The 16,678-nt window shown below is 37.3% G+C and overlaps 1 protein-coding gene across 3 annotated transcripts in view; it reads right to left on the reverse strand.

Moving 5' to 3' along the window:
- The window catches only part of LOC131692392 (potassium voltage-gated channel subfamily H member 8), a 192,083-nt gene that overhangs the window by 91,544 nt on the left and 83,861 nt on the right, over positions 1 to 16,678 (reverse strand). The window contains exons 6-9 of one of the 3 annotated variants that reach the window (XM_058979408.1): positions 15,408 to 15,544; positions 15,002 to 15,230; positions 5,800 to 5,963; positions 5,317 to 5,521 (exon numbers count right to left, since the gene is read on the reverse strand). In XM_058979408.1, the coding sequence (XP_058835391.1) occupies positions 5,317 to 5,521; positions 5,800 to 5,963; positions 15,002 to 15,230; positions 15,408 to 15,544 (735 nt within the window). Of the gene's footprint in view, positions 1 to 5,316; positions 5,522 to 5,799; positions 5,964 to 15,001; positions 15,231 to 15,407; positions 15,596 to 16,678 lie in introns of all 3 variants that reach the window. The other 2 variants (XM_058979407.1, XM_058979409.1) reach the window with 2 other exon arrangements.

Below are 16,678 nucleotides of genomic sequence, written 5' to 3' on the forward strand. Positions count from 1 at the left end.
CGATCCGACTTCCGGTTCCGGAGTTACAGGTTGTGGCGTGCGATCACATAGCAAATTGTGATTCAAACCGATACTCCGATGAAAGCAAAAAAGGTAAAAATTTCGCTAAAATGTCTCTCAAACAACTTAAATTTGCTGTTCTAGATCACCGACGGCCAACCAAACTTTCGTTGACTACATTGACCACCATAGACGGTTCCGGAAGTGCCCGGGAAAAGCGGCCATCTTTCAAAATTTACGAACTCACATCAGTTTCCCGGAAATGGTTTGGCCGATTTTCACAAACTTAGTCCCAAATGATAGCTATAATATCCCCACAGATGTCAATAAAATTTCGTACGGATCGCTTATATGGGTCCGGAAATATAGACTAAATCGTCCGGTCACATATGAAATTCCCATATAAGCCGGAACTCAATTTTTTTTTTCAAATGGGAGACCTCATGAAATTTCAGAAATCGAATTCGTATTTTTGATGCCAAACATCTTTAAAATGCATGAAACGTGGAGATTTTATGTTATCTCGAAAATTTTTTTTTTATAAAGATCGACTTTTTGGGACTGCCGATTTCGCACCTTTTTTCAGTTCAATATTACCGTGGCTGTTTTTTCTTTTTCAAAATTTTAGAACTCGAATAATGATTTATTTTCCTGTATATAGTTGTCATGTGATGTATAATAATAAAATGTAATATATGCATTTAAAAGTTTTTAATGAATATAAACAACGCACACATTCTCGTGATGCATGATTGAGAAAGGCACAATTGCACCGCTAGGTGGATTAAAATAGGTTTTTGATTGAAAATAGCTCTTTTTCCAATGCCGAGAACTTTTAAACGGGCAAAAACGGGCAAACCACTTTGTAAACAAATTAAAGTGCAAGAAAAGCACAACAAATGCTGGAAAAATCAGATCTCCCCATGGCGGCCCTCTATGGAAATACTAGAGCTGAAATTTGTCCATACTAGAGTTGTTCCGGCATTAAATACATCACTATATATTACTGTTAGTTCTGAAATAAAGGGTTAAAGTCGCAATAATTAGCCTTTCTTACTTTTGTAAGCACGTTTTGAGTAAATACCCAAGCAACCAAAAGTTGATATAAAGGAGCTGCATAAGCTTCTCGTTTAAAGTAATTTTGCAATACGTTTTATGTTCTAATAGCGGGTTAAGCAGTTCTATGAAAGCTTGAGCAGCTTGAAAGTTCCCTAAGAACTTTTTGTGAATTTTAAAGTGTGCTTTTAAAGTATTATCCAAGCTTCTGTTTGCTTGGGTCAAAAGTTACAGTTTTTCAAAAACTCAATGCATACGCCTGACACCGGAAACTGACAATTCACTTGCGCCTACTTCATAACAATGGCGCAAGTGCAACCAAACGGCAAGTAATTAATAGCATTTAATGACGGAATTAGACAAACTTCAGCTCTAGTATTTCCATAGAGGGCCGCCTTGGGGAGATCTGATTTTTCCAGCATTTGTTGTGCTTTTCTTGCACTTTAATTTGTTTACAAAGTGGTTTGCCCGTTTTTGCCCGTTTAAAAGTTCTCGTCATTGGAAAAAGAGCTATTTTCAATCAAAAAAACCTATTTTAATCCACCTAGCGGTGCAATTGTGCCTTTCTCAATCATGAATCACGAGAATGTGTGCGTTGTTTATATTCATTAAAAACTTTTAAATGCATATATTACATTTTATTATTATACATCACATGACAACTATATACAGGAAAATAAATCATTATTCGAGTTCTAAAATTTTGAAAAAGAAAAAACAGCCACGGTAATATTGAACTGAAAAAAGGTGCGAAATCGGCAGTCCCAAAAGTCGATTTTTATAAAAAAAAATTTTTTCGAGATAACATAAAATCTCGACGTTTCATGCATTTTAAAGATGTTTGGCATCAAAAATACGAATTCGATTTCTGAAATTTCATGAGGTCTCCCATTTGAAAAAAAAAATTGAGTTCCGGCTTATATGGGAATTTCATATGTGACCGGACGATTTAGTCTATATTTCCGGACCCATATAAGCGATCCGTACGAAATTTTATTGACATCTGTGGGGATATTATAGCTATCATTTGGGACTAAGTTTGTGAAAATCGGCCAAACCATTTCCGGGAAACTGATGTGAGTTCGTAAATTTTGAAAGATGGCCGCTTTTCCCGGGCACTTCCGGAACCATCTATGGTGGTCAATGTAGTCAACGAAAGTTTGGTTGGCCGTCGGTGACCTAGAACAGCAAATTTAAATTGTTTGAGAGACATTTTAGCGAAATTTTTACCTTTTTTGCTTTCATCGGAGTATCGGTTTGAATCACAATTTGCTATGTGATCGCACGCCACAGCCTGTAACTCCGGAACCGGAAATCGGATCGGGATGAAATTAAATAGCCATTTACGGGGACGCAATACCTTTCATTTGAGACCAAGTTTAGCCGAATCGGTCTAGCCATCTCCGAGAAACCGATGTGACTGTTATTCTGAATTTAGATACTTCCGCCGGGGCTTCCGGAACCGATGATGGTGGCCAATGTGGCCAAATAGACTTTGAATGGATGTTAGTGACCTAATACTACAAATCGAAGCAGTTGTGGTCATATTTTGGAAAAATTTTCACCTTTATACATTCATTGCAGAATTTCTTAAAATCGACATTTTCTTCGTGATCGTACTCATCACCCTGTAATTCCGGAACCGGAAGTCGGATCCATTAGAAATTCAATAGCAGCCTATGGGAACGTTGCACCTTTCATTTGAGACTAAGTTTGTCAAAATCGGTTCAGCCATCTCTGAGAAAAATGAGTGACATTTTTGGTCACATACACACACACATACGCACATACACACACACGCATACATACATACACACATACATACACACACACAGACATTTGCCGAACTCGACGAACTGAATCGAATGGTATATGTCACTCGGCCCTCCGGGCCTCCGTTAAAAAGTCGGTTTTCAGAGCAATTGCAATACCTTTCTATTGAGAAAGGCAAAACGTGAATATCTCCACACGTACTAGTGATAGCAAATTTCCGTCTTCGGCAAAGTAATGCAGTTTAATAGTCTTAACAATGTTCTAGAACATTTATATAATGGAAAAATCTAGCAGAAAACTTATGATGAAAAAACTGTTTTTAAGGGGCCTTTTACAAATAATGTCCCATACCTCAAAAAGCTCAAAAGATAGAGAGTTGCAGTCTTCAGGTAAAAAGTATGTAACGAGTTTCTCTATAACTTTGCTGATGTAAGTATTTGTCTATCTGAAGACAGAAAGAAGGTCAGTTCTACTCCAAGAAACTTTCTCAAAGACACCATATTGCTAAAGTCAACCGTTTTGACGCAATCTAAAAACCCCCTTTTTTGCTATTTGGGACCACTGTGCGATGGTTGCAATACAACATGCATATCAGCAGGGGCACTGGCGGCTCCATGGGGACGCACGAGCTGGCTTGTACACCCCCCCCATATTCAACCAAAAAGAGGATTCCTTAAGAAACATATAAAATAATTTCTATGTTTCATTTCACAAATTCTTCGCCAAACTCCACGCCTGCCAGGAGATGCGTGTCCAAGATTTGAAATTGCATTTTCCAAATCGTGCATCAGATGCATTATTCCAAGCTGTACATGAAGATACTGACGAAGCTTGATTGCGTAGTACAGGGCGACGACATCTACGTCACGGCAGCCTTCGAACAGCCTTCTGGATAAGAATATAATACATCGACTGGAAGAGATAAGGTGGTGAAGATTTTCAAACTGTTGCCTTTTCTCAAGCAACACAATTGTTCCATTCTGTTTTAGCTGGATTTGGCATCTTGTGATTACGGAAAAGACAATCGTCAAGCGGAATCTCAAGAAGACGCGAAGGACAGTTGTCAGCGACATGTAGTTTAAAGGAAAGGAAAGTGACCAAGGAGACCGTGCAAAATTTAACGGGAAGATTCAATTTGCGTTCACTAAAAAGGAAGCTTGAGTGAAATTTTCTCTTTATTTTTTATTAATTGAACTTGAAAAAAATGATTTGATTTTTTAATGAATAGTTTGACTACTTTACACACATTCTTCTTGCATGAAATGTGTTTCAAGTAAATTTGACTAAAATCGACTTTTAAGGACTTGCCTTTTTTCCTTTCTCGTTCCACTCAGTTCGTTGAGATCGAAAAATGTTTATTGCATGCGACCCAAATTATTACTTCATTACATATAGTTTTTTTTGCAAAACGAAAATGTTTGGCACAGTAGAGCTTTTTTACTTTTTCAACCTGAGTTTTGAATTCCTTTTGTGATCTCAAATGACTGCAAATTGTGAAAGCGATTGAATTTAATGTTTAGTGCTTAATGTTTGTGTGGGAATTAGTATGGGAAACAGTTGCTTGTAAGGAGTTATTTTTTAGAATGATATAACGATTCTAAAGTACATAGAAAGATTTCTGCATATAATCTGTTGACAGAATCTGTCAACACTGAAAATATGCAGTTCAATCCAAAATATTACTGAAAATGTTCTTCGCAAATATTTTATATCTTTTAAATAATTATTTAGAATGATTCACTGAATCGTATCTATGTAGTTAGGATATTTAGGAATGTCAATTTGAACTATTCTGGTATCATTCATCAGAGGTGTTTTCTTAGTATTTGCTCAATCAATTGGCACGGTCTTAATATTTGTAAACAAATTGTCATTTGTTTGAACCGCTATTAGGACAGTTGCAGTAAAAGCGTTTAAATTTTGCTCGATAATTATTAAGCTATTAGTTGTTTAAGGTTCCGTCTTAAAGGATATGTTAATCGTGGAACATTTTCATGATATCGGGAATTATTCCTGATTAGCCGTCGAAAGAAGAACAGCCCAATTATGAAAATTCTCATTCACATTTTTCAACAATCTTTAAACACGATGCGCAGAGCCTGGGAGTAACAAATCGCCCCCAAAAATTTCACAATCAGTTGAGACCAAAAAAAGAAACTCGAATATTGTTGTGATCGCTAATTAGAATTATTTTATTTTTCATACTACGAGTCTTATGCTCAGGTTTGGAGTTTGAAATACCTTAGAGTGTGCCTTCTAGTGACAACACCGAAATTAATTGGAGGGCGGTAAATAAATTACTAGTCCTCCGTGAAATCGTAGCTTCTGTGCCACATTTCGGATAGTTAATTACCCTCGCGAATATCTAACAGCGACGATAGAATGATGGAACCGCTTAATCTATCGATTAAAATAATTAATCTCGGGTAGGCGACCCGCTGAGTGCACAACGGGGAACATCGAGCAAGCACAAACATTTTCACTTACCAATGTCCCAGTCAACATCATTAACGAGTCTTTCTTTCTCTGCTATCACAAACCAAACGCAAGCCAGCCAGTGTGCAACTAAAGAGAAGCATAGCATCAGCAAAGTTAAAATCATAGCCGTGTATTGCGAATATCTATCCATCTTTTGAAGCAATCGTGCCAGCCGTAACAATCGTGTTAATTTGACTAAATGAATGTGAGATTCCTGTGCGTGAATGTAATAATCGGATAAATACGGGGAGATAACCAAAATGGGAAAGAAAGAAAAAACTTAATTAGTATCATAGCTCCCAGCGTGGCTAGTCCTAGGTGTAGGACAGTGACAGCATTTCAGCGCAAGGACATCTAAATGTACAAAGTGTGTTTGTGTACGTGACATATTAGAGATGGTGTGACTTAACCACTCTCTGTGTACAGGAAAATCTGCATAATGAAATCATCTAATACAGACACAACAAGGATAATAATTGCATTAGGGCTTACCTCCCCACTGATTACGTTACTCGCATAGAGATGATCAAACGGCAGGGCAGCCAGCAGATCAACCACGAACCAACCTCTTAGATAGTTAACTGCTATACTTTTAGAATCTGATACAACCTCACCCTTCCGGGACACGTACGTGGTGCGAAAGTTTACTAAAATATCTGCAACGAAAGCGAAACAAAATTTAATTAAATTGCTGAAACTGTTGGCCTGAACCTCTTGAACCAGATTGAAAAACTATTCATTTCTGAGAAACGATGAGCAGAAGATTGTAGATGAAGAAATGTTTTAGTTTTAATCAACTTCCTTGCAGGAACATGTTCACGCAAAATATTCCCTACAATGGTAGTAAAGTGGATCAATCCTATCGGAAAGTTAATGAAGTTTTGTATGATGATAACATTCACCTAGTTTCTTTGCAGTAAATGTATTGATGCTGTGTTATCTTCGGAGTAGAATGAAAATCTCTCCAGTGTGCAAACGATTTGTTATCGGTCGAGCTTTTCCTTTGATTTATGGGTTCACAACGATGAATAAAAATACAAATTGGATAGTTGTTTCGGAATTCGAAATTTTTTTAACATGAGTTTAAATTTTATTTAGTTTCTTGCTATCCGTTACATCGATCCTGCTTATTTTTTAACTAATTAAAAGTAATGAGGTGTTCTTCCATTTAAGGATCATTCATAAATTACGTAACGATTTTATGGAGTATGACAAAGGGGATGGGAGAATAGGCTAAAACATCTCGTAACATGTTTTTTACAGAAGAAATTTTTTTTTGACAATTTGTTACGTAATAGGGAAGGAGTGGATAGAGAAATTTGTGACAAATTGTTACATGCGGGGAGAAGCGAATAAATTTTGCACAATTTTTGCGATACGTCATTCATGAATGGACCATTAAAATTATGTAGGACGGATAAAAAGTTTACTGAAAAAAATATTAGGGGAACCAGAGGCTATCCGAACCTACCTAAGCAAATCGCCCTTTTAGATGAATAGATGTGAAAAAAATAATCGGTCAAAGGTCGTCATTGTTAGTTTGTAACCTCAGCTACATTTTGATGCCCTTAAAACTCATTTGCACCACTCCATGGCAGCGCTAGGCGATGATTTGCAAAACTCTACGTTTTTCCATCCTTTTACAATGTAGGGGTAGGTAATTCGGATCTCCCCACGGGACTATTCAGACCGCCATTTTTTTTTAAATTTTGTTGCAATAGAATTATGTTTACCTATGAAATAAACTGCGTTACAACAACTTAATTTGGTTAGTCACAGCTGTCGATTTACATATCATATGTTTTCTTTGCTGTGGTTTATGCAATCGTGTGCGTAGCCGCAAGTCGCTGAACGGTGGTAGATGGAACAGGGGGTCCGAATAGCCCCGTACACTCATTTCGCTTAAAAGTGATGAACGTCTTGAAAATATCTGTGTTTCCACCCAAACAAAAGTCATTCCATAACATAGGAGCCTCAAGCTTTCCAAAACACTTCCTGATATTTTTTCACTTTTATTTGTTACTTTAATCACGATTTTACTGCTGAATAAGACTCATCTGTCAAAATAATATTTCAGGATGGCGCTTTCACGAATAAGTACGATAGTCAGAAAGTCTGACGATTTTCTGCGGAATAGAGGGGATCCGAATTACCCCCACGGTCTTAATAGCCCCGGATCCCTCGAATAATTTTTATAAACAAATTGAAATAACGATGATTTCTCAATATATTTTTAATATCTTTTCAGCCTAATATTGTTGAATACTTCTTAATAAAGCATTAAGTCAGACCGGACTAAGTGACAATATAAACGAGTTCAAAGTTTGAACCGCAGCATCCTTTACATTATAGTTGGAAATTGATTTTTGCCATAATTCTTGTTTATTGTTACATATTTCAAATCTGGCAAAAGTCGAATACAGCTGAAGAAATTGCACCATATGTTACCGACCATATGTTAAAATAAAATCGATTTTAATCCACTGAACAGTGTGAGGAGACATCTTTGCCTTTCTCATATAGCCCGTTCCAAACATCGACTTTTAAACCATACACTATTCGACTTAGTTCGACGACATCGAAAAATGTTTGTGTTCGCGTATATATGTATATGCCAATTAATGTCACCTATGTTTCTCAGAGAGAGCTGGACTGATTTGCACTAAGTTAGTCTCGAATGAAAGGTAGAGCCTTCCTATCAACTGCTATTTATTTTTTTTATTATTCGGACTTCCAGTTCCGGAGTTACGGGTTGAAGAGTGCGGTCACACAGCAAATTCCCATATAAACTAGTACCAACATGATGGCCAAATGATGCAATACATATTAAAATGATTACTTGGAATCGCGAGTCTTGCTCACTAACGATCAATTAAAGTAGCTTTGACCCCATTGGCCGTCTGCGATGGTTCTTAATGCCCCGGGGGATTTGCAAAATTTCTAAGTTAATGCCATATCTATTTTACAGTAAGTTCTTTGCCGATTTTCACAAATTTGATTTCAAATGAAATATATGACACTCTAACAGCTAATGAATTTTATTTAATTTTAATTTTTTTTTTTTGGCTTCGGAGTTATAGGTTAGTTAGTACGGTTACACAGGAATTTCCCCTATTAACCGTTTCAAGCGTAATACCCCAGAGATTAAAAATCTACTGAAATGAACATCAAATTACTTTGATTTGCAGATCTAGATCACTCATGAACAGCCAAAGATTTTTTAAGCTATTATCTATTCCGGAATTAAAGCCACGTTGGTTATTCAGTGATGACTGAACCGATTTTCATAAACCAAGTATCAAATGGGAGTCAAAATTTCTTATATGGGCCACTTAAATTAGGCGATCGATGGAAGACCAAATTTTTTGACAGTATTTAGCATTGCAAATTATGGGGCTTTGCGAAAAAAAAAGTTTTGTTCGTTATATTGACATTAAAGGTCTTTGGCTCGTTTATTTAAAAAATACTACGGGTGACCTGATTGACCAATTTTAATTAACTAACCAGAGACGAAATTGTCAATTGTTTGTGATTCGAATTGTCAATTGCTTCCGATTCGAAAAGTTACTATTTGTATATTTTTTAAACAATTTTTTATGACAAAATGAAATAAAAAGGACCTCTTTTTTGTTCGAAAAAATACCACATATACTAATTTTAGTACCTAACACCATGCAGTCAAGAAATAAAATTACCCGCCATTTGTGACTAAGGACGAGCAGGACGAAAAAAAAACGAAAATTTGGGGTCCCAGGAAACCCCTGGTGAAGAAACTAAAAAAAATTGGAACTAGGCTTTACAGTCCAGGAATCAGGAATCAGTAGCGTCTGGCTCAAATGGCACGTTCCCCATATTGATCGGAGATTTGTGCCTTGCCAAGAATCGTCTTTTCATCATTTTCCTGTTGGGAAGCATTGGGGAAGTGGTAAGGTTAGGGGTAAGGAAAACAACGACACAGAACAATTAAAACAGAGCATTCTGCACCCCCGGAGTGATGCTGAACGATCTGCAGATGTTACAACAGCAGGAATAAAACTTCCAACCCCCGGAGGGATTTAGAACCTCTACCCAAACAGTGAGCGGATATATCAACACCCCCGAGGGGATATTGAGATAACAGAACGACAACACCCCCGAAGAGATATTGTCATTCAAATACGGCTAAAAAAACTATAGCTCTTTACCACACAGGGTTAGGAACAAAAGCATATCCTTAAATTTCAGCTCTCTGTACATAGGTTCATCTATGTATGGAGAACCAAAAAACCGGATGCGCAATTGCATTAATACAGGGCAATTGCATATCAAATGATATGATGTTCCGTAATCGGATTCACAAAAATCACATGAATAATACTCAGCGCGCTGAAATGTAGCCATGTGATAATTGAGTTTGCAATGTCCAGTCAGTGCCCTGACCAAAATACTGCAGTTGTGCTTGGAAAAATGCAACAAATTTCTTGACATTTTCGGACTCACATCCGGCAGAAAAGCCTTTGTTTGAACGCAAATTTGCAAGCTACGCCAATGTTTGGCATGTTCGAATGCAGCCCAAGAGCGAATCTTGTGCTTTATCTAACTTATTGACGGTGGTAGAACTGGTTCTGGGCCAACGAAATCAGTCGCAGCGCTAGCTCTAGCCAATTCGTCCGCCCATTCATTTCCAGTAAAAACCGGAATGAGCGGGTACCCATAGAAGGTAGATAGCATTTGAAATGCTAAGTTCTTCGATTTGAGTTCGACATGCGATTACTAATTTCGATCTCGAATCTGCCGAACTAAGTGCTTTCAGGGCAGCCTGACTGTCAGAGCAAAAATAGATTCTTTTACCGCAAATTCCCTGTTGAAGTGCGGATTGTACGCCACACAGAATCGCAAAGATTTCTGCTTGGAATACGGTACAGTATCTACCAAGCGAATAAGATTGGTTTAATCTCATCCCATGACAATAGACACCAGCACCGGCTCGGCTCCCCAACAAAGAACCGTCCGTATAACAAACTACGTATTATTCAAGTTGTCGCTCCATCCAGCCAGACCGCCATTCCTCACGAAGAGGAATTCTCACATTGAAAGTTTTAAAAGGAAAACTACATGTGAGTGTAAGGTCACTGGGAGCAAGTGTATATTCATCCCAAGTAACCATTTGGGGCCACAGTCTTGTGTGGCTAGTTACACCACTTTGAGGACATCCGCAGACACTCAGTTTCCTCATCTCTACTTGTCTTAACGATGAGCACAGATGTCGGTTGCTAAGCGTTGCGTGTATCCAGTTCGTGATATATGAAGGTACTCCATGATCTAGTGCTGTTTCCAAAATGGATTCGAAAGACACGTTGTCAAAAGCACCTTCAATATCGAGAAAAACTCCTAAACTTGATTGCTTTTGTGAAAAAGCTTTATCAACGTTGTAGACAACATTGTGTAACAGGGTGGTAATAGACTTCCCCCGCTGATATGCATGTTGCATTGCATGCAGCGGGTGCTCGCCCAAGCTACCATCCCGAATGTAGTGGTCGATTAAACGTTCCACTGATTTGAGAAGGAAGGAGGTCAGACTGATCGGTCTTAAGCTCTTTGCCTCCTCATAAGTGACGCGGCCACCTTTGCGAATGAATTTGACTGTTATTTCCATAACTGACATACTTCAAACCCACCGGATGCCACGCGGCCTCTAGGCTGGTTTTGTCCGGAGAAAGATAATAGAGTTATCAACCTCCTGGTGGACCACAGCCAGTTACTGGGGAGTTCGCCCGGCTCTTCCCAGGCTCCGTCCGCCATTGAGAATATTTTAAACCCCCTCAACAATTTTACCCATAGCACGGGTCGCATGACACTATGGAATTGGGGTTCCCTGTTTGGTGTTACCACCGGAACAGGTAGTCCGTAGTGTAATTCTTAGCCGGTTGAAACAACCACTACCGACACTACACGGCTTATCTAGGCTGTTCGGAGAAAGAAGCTGACATTTATGGACAGCTCCCATAGATGGCCGAACAGCCATTTGTGACTAAGGACGAGCAGGACGAAAAAAAAACGAAAATTTGGGGTCCCAGGAAACCCCTGGTGAAGAAACTAAAAAAAATTGGAACTAGGCTTTACAGTCCAAGGCACAACTGAGAAAGTTTGGAAAGCCATCTTGGAAAACGAAAAAAGGCAGTTTTTTCTCACACCAGTGGAAAAATCTTCATGATAGTGAATCAGTCATAGTCAAGCTGCTTTTTTTCGTTTTCTAGTTATATCCAGTCTTGAATATAAACTCAAACAAAAAGCGGAATTGGGGCAAAACGAGCGTGATAGTGCACCGCGGTCATTGTATATGCAAGCAAAAAAATTTTTGAGACCATTTTACATAGAAAACATCTAATTTGGTCAACTTTATCCAACCTGTTCAAAAAAGTTTTGGGTTCATTTTTTCCCACTATATGACGTGCGTGAGCTTTTGTTTCGTGAAGGCTTTTTAAGAAGCAATTTTGTGTAGATTTTTAGGACATTACCATTTCGCAAATAATCAAAATATCGAAAAATACCATGTACATCGCTTGCCATCATTCTAAAGAATCGAAAAAACTTTAGTTTCAAGCGCTAATAGAATCGGGAAATAGATTTCTGGTTGTGGACTCTTTCCAGAAAAAAAACGCACCTACCTGAATATGTTGCACAGCCACAATCTTGCGACAAACTTATTTTTTGTGCTTCACAACTATTTTAAATCCCATTTTACAAGATCTCGAATCACCTTTTTGTTGCTTCAAGAAAAGTTTGCGAAATATCAATTTTTTTTGTGTTCTGCAGTGAAGCAACCCCTTAAACGTGTTACCAAAGGTCAATTAATCAAAAATCAATATTCTAGTATAGCTTTTGCAGTTTTCATTTTCAGCAAACATATCCTTTGGACGATTTTCAGAGGATTTGATGATAAACATTTTCTTCTAACAGATCAATCCTCTAGAGGGTGTGCGGAATCAAATTGAATCACAAGAAAAGATTTGTCAAAATTCACTAATTCAACTGATCGTTTTTCAAACTTTCTCAGAATACAATTTAATATATTAAAAACACTTGACATATTGGTTTTATTTTACTTCATAGCTATATCCAAATGCACATACCTTTTTCTCAACACTACTCATAATATTTTGTATAACATGTGGGCCAACTTGTTTTCCTGTGTGAATCCATTTTTATTTCATTCCTGCTTCCGATTCCATGCTCCCAGAGTGCTTCATAATGGCTCAATTTTTCTCATTTAGCCGGAAGTCCGAACCGTCCGAAGGATTGAGTTTAACCTCCTTAATCTTGTACCACTCTAGAACATCGTTCGAGTAATGATATTGGCTTAATCTGGCCAAAAAAGCGTAGAATCATCGTGAGAAGTGGAAGTTGACGCTTTTGGAGGTAGTATTTTAGTACACCAGCTCATTGACTATTCCGGTTGTCACGAATGGGATGCTTAGCTTCCACATGAGCAAATTGCCGGCTAAATATTTTTCTTTGTTGGCAAACTTAGACATATTCTGCTTCCTTACTTCCTTAGGGTCGTTTAACATATGACCAGCAGTGAAGAATAGGAGCCCGAGAATGTGCCGGAAATCTACCTTCACGTAAGTCTCATCAACTTTGACGAGTCAATACGCTTTCGTCTTCAGATGAGTGAAGAGTTTACGCATACTTGATTTTCTCACTGCATTCTGCCGTTTATTTATTTTGAACTTTGTAGGTGTGTAGTCACATTGTTTTACATGTTGCACAAAAGTTTCGCTTGAATGCAATTTTTTCACCACGTCTCTCACGGAACTATTGGGATTCCTTTCGACAGCTTCAACTATTTGCTTATGTTCCTTCACGCTATAGGGAGACCTAAATTGACCACTTTTTTTCTTCCTGTGGATAGTCAAGCGTCCGTTGTAAAATACGACATACCGCAGGTTGGACCATACCCAGATTTTTACTAATGGTTCGGTGAGAGAGATCCGGATTTTTTGGGTACGTGTGCAAAATTTATATAAGCCGCTGATGTTCCTCCATTTCCGCGACGGTTACACAATAGCTAGTAAAATTTACAAATTTACATTACAGACATTAAACTAATTTCACCCAATATTTCAATAGAAGATACCTAATGGATGAAAAGTTACAGCAATTTGAAAGTGATACAATTTGATTCCGTGCACCCTTTAGTTTCTATTGTCGATATAAGTACTTATAATATAAAATTTGACTTTCCTTTATCAATTTTATGCAGAAATTTAAAAAAATATCATAATCATTATCTTTTTTTATTTAATTATACTTCGAATCCCTTCTATGTAGCTGTAAATAAATTTACTTTCGTTTGCCACAATCAGTGATATTGATATTCAATAAGGGCTCATAACTTTTCAACGATAATGTTATACAGTGAAATCCCGTTTTTATCATCCTCTTGATGAATTTTAGGCTAATAAAGCGGGACATTGACAAAATCGGGACATATATTTTCCATTCTTTTTAATAAACCGAAGCTCTTAAAATATTCTTCTTTAGTCCTTCTTTAGTCGTAACCCTTTCTGATTATTTAGTTGAAATTTTCTGTCCTGGGGGTCTGACAGCGCAAAATAAAAAAAAATTAAATTTTTATTTTTGCATTTTTCGGATCGCTAAGATAAGAAAAATATGCTCAAGAAAGGATTTATTCGAATTCAACACGGTGCGTCTGCTAGAGCTCATCAAATTACCAACTATCAATTTTCCTATGAGGCTGATAAAATCGGGTCAAAAATCGGGGTAGACAAAATCGGGTGCTGATAAAATCGAGTCTTCACTGTGTATGTTTCGCCATAAAATAAATTATTCGCCCTAAAACAATTTTAACGTTGTCTGAAGACTGCTTAAGTTTGTAATGCATACCGTAATAATTATATGAATAGAGCAATTTTTCTAAGACAAAAATGAAATTTCTTACATCTCTTCAGAAAACTCTTCTAAAAATTGTTCTACAACTTTACTGAAAGTAAAGTTGTAGAACAATTTTTAGTAAAGTAAAGTATGATTAAACAGATAATTTTTTGATCTAGGTAAATTAGAACACCGTAACTGTTGTTTTAACAAAAAAGAAGAGGCTCACAAATTCCGAAAACTTTCACAAACTTTTTTGCGATAAGTCTGAATGAATTCCGCTGGAGCAGTATTGCCAGACACAGTTTCTGTTAACGGGGCATAATGAAATTCTGATATACAATCTTCGTTCTCATACGACGTTACTGAAAACTGATCGATCAATTCAGAGTGCTTTCGACTACGTTTTCCACGCAATAAGACTATTGTAAATATTTTATGAGAAATGTTTTGAGCATCTCCTAGCACTGAGAGAAATGCACTTATTTTGATCACTGAACAAAAATATCTCATCCACTTATCACAAATCCACCACGCTTCGGTATTCTCGTTTCGAATTTTGTCTCCGGTATGATGTTAACAGAATAAATTAAGTGGAACACCAGGCTGTTTTCATTCAGCCTTAGTTGAACAGGACATCAAAGCAAATCATTTGCATATTATCCGATTCAAGCAGCTAGCGCACTGAATCAATAGAACTCAATCAAGCGTCAGAAGCGATATAAAAGTAATAGATCTATGAAACCTTACCCTGGATTGAGCAACACGACACAAAACTCAGCCCCCGCACCTTTCCGTATATAATCGTTTTACTTACCAACAATAAATAATGCCTCAACGATAACATCGGATGCCATGGTTAAACGATCAGTTTTGACAAATGCGGCGTTGTAAGGTACTGCGACGGCGACGTAAAATGTGGCCACCAGAATCATCCAGTCCCAGCATCCCTTGAACATTCCGTAATGTGACAATATGAAACGTGATTTCTTTAAGGCTTGCGTTTTGTATTCAGGTAGCGGGGCATCGCTAGAATGTAATATATTCTAATAAAAATATAAACAGGAAGAAAAAACAGGACATAGAGTCAGAACAAAATTAGATTAGACCACGTGGGTAGTTGTTTGTGATGTGGGAGTCGGTATGTTCTACTGAATCATATTCGAATAGGTATGGGGTAATGGCAATCAGGATAAAAAATCACGCATTCTGTTTATACTTACACTATTAAGTTTAATTTTAGTCTTCATTTTTTCCGGCTTATAATGACCAGACAGCTGATACAAAACCGCACGCGACCGTCGTCGGCCCATGTTTACTCCCGGGGGTATTTCCAAACTCTCATCCTCTGCCCCATCGTCTGCAAGCAAAGAGGTTTCAGCTGATCGAAATCGTGCTCCCAATAAAGCAGCTAAAATTACCGATGATACAAAATGTAGGAAAGAATGGACTTATTAAAAATACATCGAGATGCAGAAGAAAACAGGTTCTAAAGGTGATTGCTCTGAAGAATCGCACAAGTACTATTGAATAATGCTGATATAAACAGTTGAAAATGTGCAAATCCAGACGGACTACTGCAGTCGAGAAGAGAAAGAGTGACAAGACACCGACGTAACTCCACCACTTATATATCTTCGAACAAGTGCTTTTCCACGGAAGATAAAAACTCAAAAGATTGTATAATATTGTAAAAGATTCTAACTAGTTGCCATCCTAAATAGCTATGTTATATTTTCTAATGTGTTTGTTGAAAATTTCAAAGAATTAAATATTTACATGTGTATGAAGATCGCTATTTCAGGCCTGAACCGTATGATTTTCCATATGATTTTTATTTGTAAAGATGTCCATAGTTTGTTTTTGTACTTGAGGAAGATCGTTGCGTAGATCGACCTATTATGATGAAATCGTTTGAGCAAGTCTCAAGAATGTGTTGTGTGATTCACGTGTGAACACAAACTGAGGAGAAAATTCAATCGTGTAATTTATCTTGTCAGGATATTCAAGGTGACAATATCGGATGTCGACAACGACCAATAATTGTGAACTATACCGTTTAACAATATTCTTGTAATGTGGCTTTCATTCGTAAAATTTTTCTAATAGGGGTCATGGTAACTCTAAAAAAGATCAAAGCATGCGTCAAAATTGTTAGTGATGGTGACTGCTTATAAAACGTGGTAATGATGACGCCGTCAGTACTAAACGTTGAGAAAACTGCTGCACATATAAACACAAAAGTTTTCATTTTAACGGATACTAAAAACTTCCTATTAAAGAAATTTGAATGTGGATAAAAAGTATAAGTAGATTTATTTTCCTTTTTTTTAATTTTTCCTGCTAAATTTCAATCATATCAGCTCATATTCCACTATTTTGAAACAGACGATATTTGAAGCATCTAATTACTTTTTTCCAGTCAAACAGATTGACAAAACTATAACAAACCATTAAGGCATTCCCCTATTTTAGCATCTTCTGAAGAAACTGA

This window comes from Topomyia yanbarensis, chromosome 3 (genome assembly GCF_030247195.1).
Source record: "Topomyia yanbarensis strain Yona2022 chromosome 3, ASM3024719v1, whole genome shotgun sequence".
Classification (NCBI taxonomy): domain Eukaryota; kingdom Metazoa; phylum Arthropoda; class Insecta; order Diptera; family Culicidae; genus Topomyia; species Topomyia yanbarensis.